This window comes from Nomascus leucogenys, chromosome 2 (genome assembly GCF_006542625.1).
Source record: "Nomascus leucogenys isolate Asia chromosome 2, Asia_NLE_v1, whole genome shotgun sequence".
Classification (NCBI taxonomy): domain Eukaryota; kingdom Metazoa; phylum Chordata; class Mammalia; order Primates; family Hylobatidae; genus Nomascus; species Nomascus leucogenys.
Genome location: NC_044382.1, coordinates 119,198,362 through 119,211,465, shown reverse-complemented (window position 1 = coordinate 119,211,465; position 13,104 = coordinate 119,198,362). Strand labels below are relative to the sequence as shown.

The following is a 13,104-nucleotide window of genomic DNA, read 5'->3' as shown; positions in this document are numbered from 1 at the left end:
GTGCTTCACCATTCTGAGCCTCAGGCTCGTCCTTGTGAATTGGTACTGGTGATAAACACCTGGTAATATTCTCGAACTAACTAGCAACATACTTAAAGACAGTATAATCACACCAAGCTCCTAGTAAATATCCCATGATGGTAATTACGGAAGAGAAGTGGTGGGGAAGGAGGCTGGCCTGGAAGTTGAGTTCAGATTGCCAAAAAGGCTGTATAAACTGAACTAAGTAAGGTATTTATCCTATCAATACACAAGTGGGAGTCATTATCTCCTACCTCCCACCTTGTGGCCTGTGTGGGGAATAATATTAAGTTTATGTGCTGGGTATGGAGCTCAGTGTTTCACATTTGTGATCTCATTTGATTGTCACAGAAATGATATGGAGAACACACTACCACAATCTTCAATTTACAAATGAAGCTGAGTGAGGTGTGGGGCTTTATGCCCGAAGAGGCATGGCCGTCAAATAACAATTGTGTCCTGCCTGTTCCTGTCTTAGCCCCTGCCTTGCTCAGCAGACCTTCATCTTCATCAATCCAGCTGTCCAGAATGGCCTGCTTGGTGCTCCCCGCCTCAGAGCCACCCTGAGTAGCTGCCTCGCCCACCTCTCCCCTTAGAGGTGGCTCCCCGAGGATCACTCCCCTCCACTACTTGGCTCAGGCTTGGACCAACGCTCTGCTGCTCTTACCTGGCCCAGGCCAGATCCTTAGGCCAACCACTTCCCCCAATCCCAACAGCCCTTAGCTCAGTCCTGACATTCCATTTCCTCAGTAGGTCAATATTTTAAAGAACTGCACTGGTTTTCTGGAGATCATCCTGAAAATTTTCCCAGGTTCCTACTTCATTGGTGTGTCACACATACATATGACAAGCTCTGTTTATTAGATTCTTAGTTTGCCTCCACTTACAGGTTGCACTCAGGAGAGCTCACGAGTTTACCTCATTGAACATTGTTATTAGCATACATGTTCACATTGAGGGGAAAAAAGAGAGGAAGAGCCCAGGGTCCCTCAGGAGTCACTAAAACGTTTCCACTCACAGAAGAACCCTTTAGAGGCCTATTAGAACTGAACACTCTAGGCTAGGCTGATTTATTGAATTATATATTTTGAATTTGGTCACATTTAATAGCATAGTCTTCTTTTCTCAGTGGTTGCCCTGATGGAGAGCTTTGAATAAAAATGACTTATTTGAATGAGTAAGTAGCAGATATTAAAATCCAGGTAAAGACTAATCTTAGGGCAGTTTTCACAACTAAAGAACAACTTTGGGTGTCTGTTAGAGTCCTAAGAGGAAGGCAGCTGCTTACTAAGTTAAAGTAGTCATGAATTGTCCCTTCAAATCAGTACAAGTAAGGTAGACCAAGCAAACAGTGCAACATTCTGAGCAATGAAAAGTAAAATGCAACTGAAGGTCTCTATTAAACAGTTCATAAAGACCTAAAATAGGGAGACATCATTCAAATAATTCATTGTAGGTAAAAAGACATGTGTGAGAACAATTATAGATCTGTTATCTTCTCCATTTCTATGTTCCGGTTTATAATATTAGTCAAGTTCTGTCTACAGGCATGACATATATCAAAGAAAGTGCACTTTTAACAAAGCATGCTACTACAAACTTGTAAAGAAAACAGGTAAGAATGTATCCTATCCATTCTCTTTTTTCAGACACTATTCCAATCAGATGGTGGTCTCAAATCTTGTCTTCTTTATTTTTTTCTATGAAATACTTTGGTACCTGGTGAATTTTTGAGCCATACCACCCTGAAACATGACTTAACAAGTAAGTGGTAACAACACATTTGCTAACAGAGTTAAGCTCAGCATTCTGGCACTAATGCCCACAACTCTTCAAGTACTGCCCACAAAACACTTTAGGTCAGTGCCTTCAGCTGCCTAAGCCAGCAGTTGGCAAAATTTGCCATGAAGTGCATTAGTTATATTAAAATTGAGATTCTTGCAAACAAACCCTATTTCTTTTTCCCTCTCAACTCCATGACCACTCAAACTTTGTTGGTGAAGCCAAAGTTAAGTTCACCCTCTGCTTGATGTGCAACCTGTATTCCTTTACTCTCATTCTGTTTTCTTCTACGTGACTGTTTTGGTTACAATGGCAGTAAGTTCTTATCAAAACTGTTCATCAAGTAGTCTTGAGATGCATAACAGTTGCACGTATGTACCCACTTCCCCTTTCTGCACAAAGACACACCTTGCAATATGATTTTTTGTTTGCATTTCTATCTATATATTTGCTTTAAACTCACTTTTCATAAAGTAGAATGTTATTTAAATATAAAGAAGTTTATTCGGTATCCACTTGTGACTACTATTCTTTGACCCAGTCATCATCCAGTAAAATATTTTTTGAGCACATGCTTCCAAACTGTGTATACTAATGTACCTATTAATGGTATATATGTGTTACTTAACCAACATTAATGTGCTTTTTAAAACATCCAAAAATAAAAATTAAAGAAATAAAAATAAAAATAAAAATTTAAAAAAGAAACCAAAATAGATTTTCTAATACTTTCTTCTAGCACCCCATTGCATTACACATCCCCTGGCTATGGGCATCTCACCTTATAGACCTCTGCTATAGTTGAAATATGAGTGGCTGATTTAACTCTATTCAATATACAAAAAGGAGTAATTTTAACTTTTCAAAAGATTGCTTAAACAGGTTCCTCATTTAAATGACCTTAATTATCCACCTGAGACATCTGCATAGCATATAGAAGGATTATTCAACACACAGCTAATACTAGTAAATGGAAAAATTAATTCAACTTTACTAGTTAGAAGAAAATCTTTCATCAGTAATTTATTTAGCATATTATTGTCACTCTAAATATAATAGAGGAATTATCAATTTGAAACCTATTTAGTTATTATGTACAAAACAAATTACCTGCCAATAAATAGTCTTTTGATATGAACACTGTTCATGGTATGGAAATTTAACTTTCACACCCTTCGAATAAGGGCCCTTCATTTTCACAAACATTATGTGAAGTAAACATCAGTCATATAATCAATATCAGACAAAAAGAAATAGGAGGAAGAAAGAGAGAAATGGAACTAGCCAATATGTCACATAGGTAAGAACTGTAACTGTAGCAGTTTCAGTAGATTTTGATAAAAGATGAGTATGCATTTAAAGCTTGCGCCCACGTGGAAAACTAATATAAAGTTGACATTTTCAAAGTGAGAGACTAAAGGTAGTTCCTTGAATAAATTAAGATTTGATATCATTTTAACCTGAAATTATCATGCAACTGGGGAGGAGCAGAAGTTTAGCTTGACTGGTCTAGGTCAGCAAACCACAGATCAGACCTAGCAGCTGTTTGATTTTCTACAGTCTGCAATCTAAAAACAATTTTTGCATTTTTAAAAATCAAAAGAAGAATACTATTTTGTGATGTGAAAATTATACGAAAGTCAAATTTTACTGTCATAAATGACATTTCACTGGAACACAGTAACGTGCTATTGTATGTTGTCTATGCCTGCTTTCTCTCAACCATGGCAGAGGGTAGAGCTGCAACAGAGACTGAATGGCCTTCAAGCCTAAAATACTTACTGTCTCTTTTTACTCACTCTTTACCTGGTCTAGGTAACCAATCTAAGTCCAACATTTCTCGTTTCTTACCTAGTCATAGGCTATGGGATTGTTTTTTCCTTAAAAAAAAAAAAAAAGAAACAACCTCATCAGTTTTCTCTTATCTAGCCCCATGTTTGATCTACATTATAGGTAGTGGCAAATTCTGAGTCCCACAACCTCAGCGCAAGACCCAGCTGCTTCTATAGCTGACATTTTTCTCTCACAATGGTTACTTTATCTACAGAGTGTTTTTCAAGTGACACAAGCCTACTCTTTTTGGTTTTTTTTAAACAGGTTGTCTTTGGTCTGGCATCAACTTACCCTGCTAACCCTATTTGCCATTGCAATGTTCACGCTTTAAAAATTTTGCAAAACAAAAATGTATATGCTGAATTTTTCTGTCCTTTTTTTGCCTCTTCTTAGAATGTACCATCTTCCTGACATACTGTTTGCCAGGGCTCTACCTATTAAAATCCTGCCAAATTTCAAAGTCTACCCCTCCCTGATAAAGACACCCCAGTCCTCTCTGTCATAACTCCATCATGAAGATGGCTATTGTTCTTAGATTTCTAATAAGTTTTATTCATTTTACTTATTCATTAATTTATCTTTCATTAAATATATTGTTGGTGTCTTATTAGTAGTACCCTATGCACTTGGAGGCCAAATATTGATTTATCACGCTTATTCATACTCTAGGCCCTTACCCCACCACATGCACCCTGCCAGCATACATCGCCTAGGTCAGAATTATTGAAAAGCTTAGATCTATAAACAAGAGGACTTTAGGTAGCACAAAGGCATGGAATTAAATAACAAGGAATAAAAGAGAGAGAGAGAGAGAACATCCTTTTCTTTTCAATTACTTTTCAATCATTCTGATTACATCAAGAAGAAAACTTCGATTTGTGCTACTCTGGTTTTAATTCTGCTAATCTTTGATAATCTCTTTTTTAATGAAGAAATCAATCCTCAGAGTTACAGCCTTCTGCATGTGGACATGTCTAGCTATAATTTACTAAAAATGCTATGTTTTCATTAAAATTTATTTTTACAATTTGTTTCTATTTATGGCATATACAATTTGCTTTCATTTATGGCTTTCAATTTAGTGAAAATTGTATTCTTGGTAAATAAATTTAGGTTAACAAAATAAGGTAATTTAAATAAAAATATTAAGCAAATAGCACAAGTGGAATACACATAAAACAGAAATTTTATGGTATTATATAGAAATGGGAGAAACATTTGGTTGTAGCAGATACTCAGTAAAGCCAAATTAACATACTCTATCAATCTCCTTGTTGTTCACTATCTACATAACTGAAAGAAAATGTGTAAAACACTAGCTTCAAGACATGATTCTCAAGAGGAGAGAGGGGACACATTTGACAATGTTTAGAGACAGTTTTGGTTGTAACAACTTATAAGGGTGTCACTGCTGGCAGCTAGTAGGTAGAGGCCAGGGACACTGTTAAACATCCTACAGTGCACAGGATAGCCCCCACAACAAGGAATTCCCTGGGCCAGAATGTCTATAGTGCCTAGATTGAGAAACCCTAATCTATGAGAAAACAGGAAGGTTTACTTGCATTACCCTTTACCTATCACTATGAATCACTGTCTCTCCAGACACTGTTCTTTCCTTTATTTGATCTTTACCACTGACAAGATAATGACCGAGGAAAATCTCTGACAAACTGTATTGAAGGGTCCACATCCTTTACGTGCTAATACTATGCCATCAATATTCAGACCTAACTTCCTAATTAAACCATTGGAGTCATGAAATCTTCAGATAATCTTATACTACAAATAGATCAAAAAAACTGAGGTAAAGATCAATATAATTTGAGTAAAACCTTCACTCTAGCTGCTATCAACTTCATGAAAAGTTCCTTTGTTCTTAATTACATGGTTCCTGGACTCAAACACCATATTTTGCAGTATGAATTTGATCTTGAAATTTTACAAAATCAATATTCTGTTTATTAGATACGTAGCTTTCCCAAAAGAGAGTTTTTAAAAAACTCTTTACTTTAAAAAAAAGAGGAAAAAAAGAAAAAAATTATTAACAAAAAATAACTAGTAGTTGAAACACTTCACTTGGCTAACACTACTTTGTTCTTAAATGTATTATTGCAAACACATAACCCACACATATATGTCTGAGGGTAAAGTGTTTACAAGAAAGTTCTTTGAAGCTGTTTTGTGGTTAGTGTTCTTTTTCTCTCTCTCTTTCAAGTTCTCCAGAACAGTTTAGAAGCAGATGGCACCTGTGTCTTTTTTTTTTTTCCAAAATCTGGAGTTATTTTTAACCTCGTGACAGTATTTAAACATGGAAAAGTAGTGTGCTCTTAAAGCAAAGATGTTATCATAGTCTTCTCTTGATTTTCAGGCTTTTTACAATGAGTATATTTCCAAATTTAGCATTTACTATGCATCAACTTTAGTGGATGGTATAGCTTGGAGGCATTTCATGCCTTTTAGTCCAACTTGATTTAACTCCTAATTCTGATACACCTGTGGTAAAATGACAGTGAAGGTGAAACTGAATCCCTTTCGTTTCAGAGCCACAAAACACTCTGCCAACAGAAAAGTGACATTATTTTTAACAACAGCAAGCTACAGAGGTGGCAGCTATCAATACTCACACTGAAGAAAGAAAACCAATGCTGATTGAGATTAGGGTTATTGTCAGGTAAGTTTTAGGGAGAAGAGAAAAGGGTTACAGTATTCTCCTTATCCTAGAATAATATCACTACCACATCAGGACCAAGACCTCAAAGAAGAGGAAGCGAGTACACATGCCGCACCTGGCCCATTTCATTATCATTGATTCACCCTCTTTAAAATCATTTGTTGAGCACTTCTTAAGTACTAAGTGTTGTGCTAGACACGAGCACATAACAGTGAACCAGCCAAACCCACAGACTCTGCCTTCTGGAAGCTTACAGTCAGTGTTCCTGGGAAGAGCCTATGAAGCCCCAGTTTTTATTCTCCCACTTGCAATCCCACCTTGCTCCTGAGTCAACTGCCTGAGGAAAGAATCAGATGCAGAAAGAACAAGACAGGGTTGGCACAAGTATATTTTTAACTCCTAGTCAGATAAAAAACCTACCACCCCCCAAGAGCTGGAGCTTCTAAGTGCAGTGTGTGTAGCAGGAGATCATAAGCCAGCAGTATACCTACCCAGATAGGCCGTGGGGCCCTAAAGCATGGTGTCGGAAAAAATCAAGGACCTAAGAAGCTCTGGCCACAAGAATGGTTTAGGAAACGGGTTGACAAAAAAAAAGGAGAATCTGTTTCTTCAGCAGCCATGCTGTGGACTGAATTGTGTCCCCTCAAAATTCACATGTTGAAGCCTTATTCCAACTCCAATATGATGGTATTTATAGGTGGTGCTTTTGGAAGGTAATTATGTTTAGTATGAGGTTATGCAGCTAAACCCCTCATCATGGGATCAGTACACTTGCAAGAAGAGGCACCAGAGAGCTTGGTTTCTTTCTCTCTTCCCCTCTCTTTCTCTCTTCCTTTCTGCCTTGTGACGACACAGCGAGAAGGCAGCCATCTGCAAAACAGAGAGTCCTAACTGAGGAAATGCATTGGCTGGGATCCTGATCTTGGACTCCCCAGCCTCCAGAACTGTGAGAAATGCATATTTGCTGTTTAAGCCACCCAGTCTAAGACATCTTGTTATATCAACCAGAGCCAAGAGCACTAAGACAAGCCAAAAACATTGGCTGAAGCCCTTCTCTTAGAAAATGCACACTTTCATGTTTCCTTATAGAAAGCATTTGCTCACTGTGACCTGGAGCCAGAATATGCATTACCATGTAGAATATACCACTTCTCAGCCTGAGTTCCTTCCCAACACAGGCCCTGGCACTCTTAGCCAGTTCAGATTACTGTGTGCCCAGCAGACCTTGGGGAGAAACCAGAGTTTTTCCAAAATGTTTAGAAAGGGAAAAATCAGTAATGACCTGGAGGCAAAGATAGGAGCCTTTTTCTCTAGAGGGCTGCGCCAAAAGGATACCACCCAATGTTTCCAATTGGTCTGCAGGGAATTTCTTTAAAAGACTCTGCCTCATAGCTTAATCTGTCACACACAGATTTATGGGCTAAAACGGCACTTTTCAAACTGAATCACAACCCATTAGTGGGATGTGAAATCACATGGGTTCAGCCAACTTTTTTTAATGAAATAGATGAACTCAAACAGCATATAATAGAAAATATTAAAGTGCATTGCTGGTAATAAGAATAAACATTGTTTTATGAAATTGTTTCTGTTTTATACACACACACACACACACACACACACACACACACACACACACCCCTATCAAAATCTATTTGGTTCCTAAACAATAATACATATAGCAAGGGATCCTATATAATTAGTTTGAGTTGACAAATAAATGTATTTAAAATTATAAATGTACACACATAATTGTGTATACATAAATGTGACACATAAATGTATTATTTAAAATTACATTGCAGTGGGGAGGAGTATGCAAAGTGCCTAGCCTAAATAAACTACAGCAAGTGGAATGGGAACTAAATTTAAAAAAAAAAAAAGGTTCCAAAATAGTTTAACACATACTTCCCTTGTTCTAATTATCTTTCATTTGGTTTGGTTTCCTTGGATTTGTATGTCTGGGAATACATCTGGTTTTCTTATCATCTTTTCTTTCAACATGGAACAACAGGGAGAAACTAAAGGTGAGATAACTGAAAACAGGACATGGGTTTGCATGCACAGACGAAATCTGCACCACCAAGCAGGCTGGGCCACTTCCTGTCATTCCATGTGCCAAACCACTGGGCGGGATCTGGACCAGAGGCAGCTCCCTTCTCCCTCAGAAAAGCCTTTAAAAATGCCAGTTTCTCAAATCACTGGGCAAAAGACCAACTGCTCTCGAGGATCTGGAGCCCTGAATAGGATCATGGCCAATTTGTATTTTTAAGTAGAGTTGAATGTGTGTGTGTGTCATGATTTTTGTAAACTTTTTGACAAACTCTATGAACAAAACAATGTCTTCAAATGTGATTTTAGGAAAATTACTCTGCCTGATACTTTTAATTAACCCCTCTATCCTATGCCCTCCCCGCCAAAAGAAAGTGATCACATCTATCTTGGTCTCAATGGCTCCACGTGGATCAGTGCTTCCAGCACCTGCCTTCACCAGCACTATCCAGGAGCTTCAGGTGGGTATAGCCTTGGGAGTTTAGCTCCCCTTGAGTTCCCAAACACATCCTCAGGGTGTATCACCCCAATGGTCACTGTCCAATCTTCTTGCAATCAGGAGTCACTACTTTACAACAGACAATTGTAATGGAGGAGCCAACAAATCAGTAATTCTGGTGGAGACTGTCTACTTTATAGAGCTAACCACAACAGCAACACATAACACCAGAAGCACTATTCTCTTAGTATATTAATGACAACTGCATTACTAATGAATTAGAGTCGCACTAGCAGGTGGATTTGGCCCAAGGCTGAGAGTAAAGGCTTGAAACTAATGACCTGAGTTCAACTTGATCTCTAGTGTAGGAAGGAAGAAGACTTTAGTTACTCAGCCAATATGTACGATGATCATTCTGCTGCATTCTCTGGCTCTATCGATTCTTATAGTTATATCTAGAATAGTAGTTGGTTTATGTCTGAAGTTTATTTACTTAAAAATTTCTGATAATGAAAATGATACTTCTCAAAGTCTCAGCCAAACAGAGTAAGCATGCACCCCATGAATGCTGCCATGTACAGAGAACGTACCTAACAATATGCTTTACTGCTGACAGAGCCTAAGTAAGACATTTTAGCTTTCACTGTTCCTCAATGTAGTTTAACTCTGTGATCTTTTACAGTAATCAAAAGACTAGATAATAGAGCGAGAATCTTAGCAATGTATAGATAGAGGGTCTCCGACAGGATGGGCTTAACTTACGATTTTTTGACTTTTATGATGGTGGGAAAGTGATAGCATTCAGTAGAAACCGTATTTCAAATTTTGATATTTTCCTAAGCTATACGTGATAGGCTCTCTCTCTGATGGTGGCCAGCAGCCATTAGCCACAGCTCCCAGTTAACCACAGGAGGGTAAACAACCAGAACTCCAGAGTGTTCTGTGTTGCCAGTGTTTTTTGAATATTGTGTTTTGTGTTTCACATCTCACGATGTCTACAAAATCCCATCTGTACACAGTATTTAACAGTTATTATAAAATAGGCTTTATGTTAGATGATTTTGCCCAAATATAGGCTAATATTAAGTGTTCTGAGCACGTTTCAGATAGGCTAGGCTAAGCTGCGATGTTTGTTAGCATAGGTGTAGTAAATGCATTTTCAACTTCTTATATTTTCAACTACAGTGGGCTTATTGGGACATAACACCATCATAAGTCGAGAAGCTTCTGTATAACTGATTAATATTTGTCCTCCAAAATTTACTGCAACACGTAATTCTGAACTGAAAAATAAAAAACCCAAACTTCAACCTTCTTAGTTTTTTCCTATGCAGGCTACTATCTCATAGGGGTATACAATTGGCAGTTTATTTTTTTCCCATTTCTCAAATTAGAGTGAATTTCTTGAGTTTCATGATGGTGAAGCTTATTCATAAAGACAACGTGTGTGGGTAAGTCAGCCTATTTGAGGCATCTAGGGTTAATGTTACTCTGAAAACAGATGTGCTGCTGGGACAGTCCCTGCAGCAGCATCAGGCACTTCCTCTACTACACAACAGTTTATAAAACACCCAGTAAACAATTTTAAGTAGATCATCTCTTTACTCAGAGGTTTACGTGGTTCCACTGTCACGCATCATACAATTAATAACAGGCAGGTTTTGGACCTTACAAAAATCAACATCATTGTCCTTTCATTCCAACCTACATATATATAATAGATCTTCAGATGAATACTGAAAAACTTGATCAAAAATGGATGTTTATGTATACATTATTCAGTGTTCAAATACTTCAAAACATTTTTAACAGTGACAAATTATTGAATTTTCATTCAGAAGTTTGCCTATTTTACACATCTATATTCAATGAGGCTTCAATAGTAGTAGCAAATTGGGGGGAGAGTGGGCAGTGACCATTACATCTTCCCACTAAATACCAACATCCAGAATCCTGCTCTGGATCCTCCAATGACTTGAAAAAATAAAAAGGCTGTTAGCAAAACTATTTCTAGCAAAAAGAGAATGAAAAATGAAATTGCAAAGGAGTAGTAAATACAGAAGGTGCAACTTGTCAACCGTTGAAATTACATCTTCAGATTCCCTATACTAAAGAGCCTGGATCTAAAACATAAGTGTTGAAAACAAATCTCCTTACCTATGGATAACAGAGAGAAAAGACAAAAAAAAAGGAAGTAAGGGAAAGAAAACTATAATTTTCAATGGATACAAATATGAAAGCCTATGGAATCATGCAGAAGGCCAAACTGCTACCTGTTTGGATCTTCAGAGGAGGGATAGGGGACATATCTGCAATCCTAGGGAGATGGTCTGTTGCATATATAATTTAAATAAATCACTCCAGCCCATGAAAGAAAGGAAGCAGCAGCATTCTCACTAATTACCACTGCCTGGATCCCATATGCTGCTTTCTCTTTAAAGCCACACTAGTTCATTATTCTGCCTTCAACTCTCTTAAATGATTCATTTATCCCTTCACTCCTGAGCAGACTCTGCAGGGAAGCTAGTATTTAAGTTTAATTTCTAGTGTCACTTGCTTTGGAGAGCTTGACGAGGGGAAGAAGAAGGAATCTAACTTAATAATTGTCTTCATTTGGAGGGGCACCCTCCGGCCCCCACCCCAAAAAATAACTAGACAAACAGGACCCTCTGGCAAGCTATAATCGTGAGCAAAGACATCAATTGGGAAAGCAGGGCCCACGTGCGGTGGGAGCTGTCACCCAAGGGAAGTGGCAGCCTGCGAGAAGGAGGGAGGGTGGGAGGGAGTCGGGCTGATCCTACAGCTGCACCGGCCTAGGCGCTCTGGTGGGGTGGGAAGGACTCGAGCCACACCTGAATGAAGGTTAGCTCTCTCCCAGACACTAATTAGGCAGGGAGAAATCGAAGGGCACGGAGGCAGGCTCCCGCACCCTCCGAGCCGTCGCTGAGAGAGGGACAACCCCCAGTGCACGCCGCGGGCTTCCCCAGCCGGAGCCCGCGCCTTACCGTCCCAGCTCCGACTCCACTTCGAAGAAATCGCTCAGGGCATCCCTGTTGGAGCCGTCGATCCAGTAATCCGGGACGAGGCTCGCGGTCCCCGGGGCCGCACTGGCGGTGACCGAAGAGCAGGACGAGGCGGAGCAGGAGGGCACCGTGACTTTGAGCATCTTCGCAGCGGGACTCCGGAAGCCGCCGCCGCCGCCGCTGCCAGAGCGAGAAGCCGGCCGCCCGCCGCCGCCTGCGAACGCAGGAGCGAGAGAGAGGCGGCGTCCTTCACGCGCGCACACGCCCACCGCCGCCGCCCGCGCTCGCAGGGACGGTGGGCGGGGAAGGGGGCGAGTCTCTGCGAGAGGGCGCGAGGGGGAACCCGGAGTCGCCGCCCGCTGGAGGGAGATGAGCTGCACCGCTGAGGAGAGAGGCTCCCTCCCCCTCGCTCCTTCCCTCCTCACCCGCCCTCCTCCCGCGCCGAGTCTTTCCCGCCGCCCTTCCTCTTTCCTTTCTCTCTCCTAGGCTGTGGATGCCGCGGTGCCGGCTAGGGCGGCTCCGGATGCTGGAGCTTGGGGAAGGCACAAGGACCCGTGCATCATCCCACGCGCCCTCCCGCGGGGACCGGAGCTGGAGGAAGACCGTGCGCAGCGGGACTGTGGCTCTGGGATGGCGGGCGCCCGGCGCACCCTGGGAGCACCTGGGTCCGGGCGGCCCCGCCGGATAGCGAGAGAGGGACCTAGGTGGTGGTGGGGCAACTCATCCCTCCTTGAGCGCGTCTCCATGACGAGTCCCTCCCACCTAGCACCAGCTAACCAGGCATCCCTCTGTCAAAGCTTATATTGGTGGCCGGGGAGGGAGTACTCTGGTCGCCGATCCCTCAGGGCTCCTGTGCCTGGACCCAGTGAGAGCTGGAGGATAAACGAAGCGCCCATGTCCACACTGACCTGACTCACCTTTGAGTGAAGTCTTCAGTTGGAATAGATGCGGTCGTCGCTGCTAGTGGCACTGCCTCCTCTGGCACTGCTGGAGCTCCTAAAAGAGCAGATACTTGGCTGTGTCGAGTTCAGTCTCAGTATCTGAAGTGTCTCAGAATTACAGTTCTAGAAGGGCCTTGTGGAAGCCAGCTAGTAAACCCTCTGCCTTAAGGCAGGACCTGTCCTCATTCATGACAGAGAAGATTGCTACATGTAAAGCTCTTTTTCTCTTCCCAAGAGATGTATCCCATCATAAGCATTCTTATGCCCTGTCCATCAACTGTCATGGATCTTCTTCTCAGTATTAAACATACATCACTTAAACTACCCTTCAACTTTTTTCTT

At 40.8% G+C, this 13,104-nt stretch overlaps 1 protein-coding gene across 1 annotated transcript in view; it reads right to left on the bottom strand.

The window, feature by feature from the left end:
• The window catches only part of CAMK4 (calcium/calmodulin dependent protein kinase IV), a 265,759-nt gene extending 252,967 nt beyond the window's left edge, over positions 1 to 12,792 (bottom strand). Inside the window, exons 1-2 of the mRNA XM_003259823.3 lie at positions 12,739 to 12,792; positions 11,804 to 12,035 (exon numbers count right to left, since the gene is read on the bottom strand). Of these exons, the coding sequence (XP_003259871.1) occupies positions 11,804 to 11,964 (161 nt within the window). The 5' untranslated portion in view covers positions 11,965 to 12,035; positions 12,739 to 12,792. The remainder of the gene's footprint in view (positions 1 to 11,803; positions 12,036 to 12,738) is intronic.
• Positions 12,793 to 13,104: the final 312 nt, after the last annotated feature.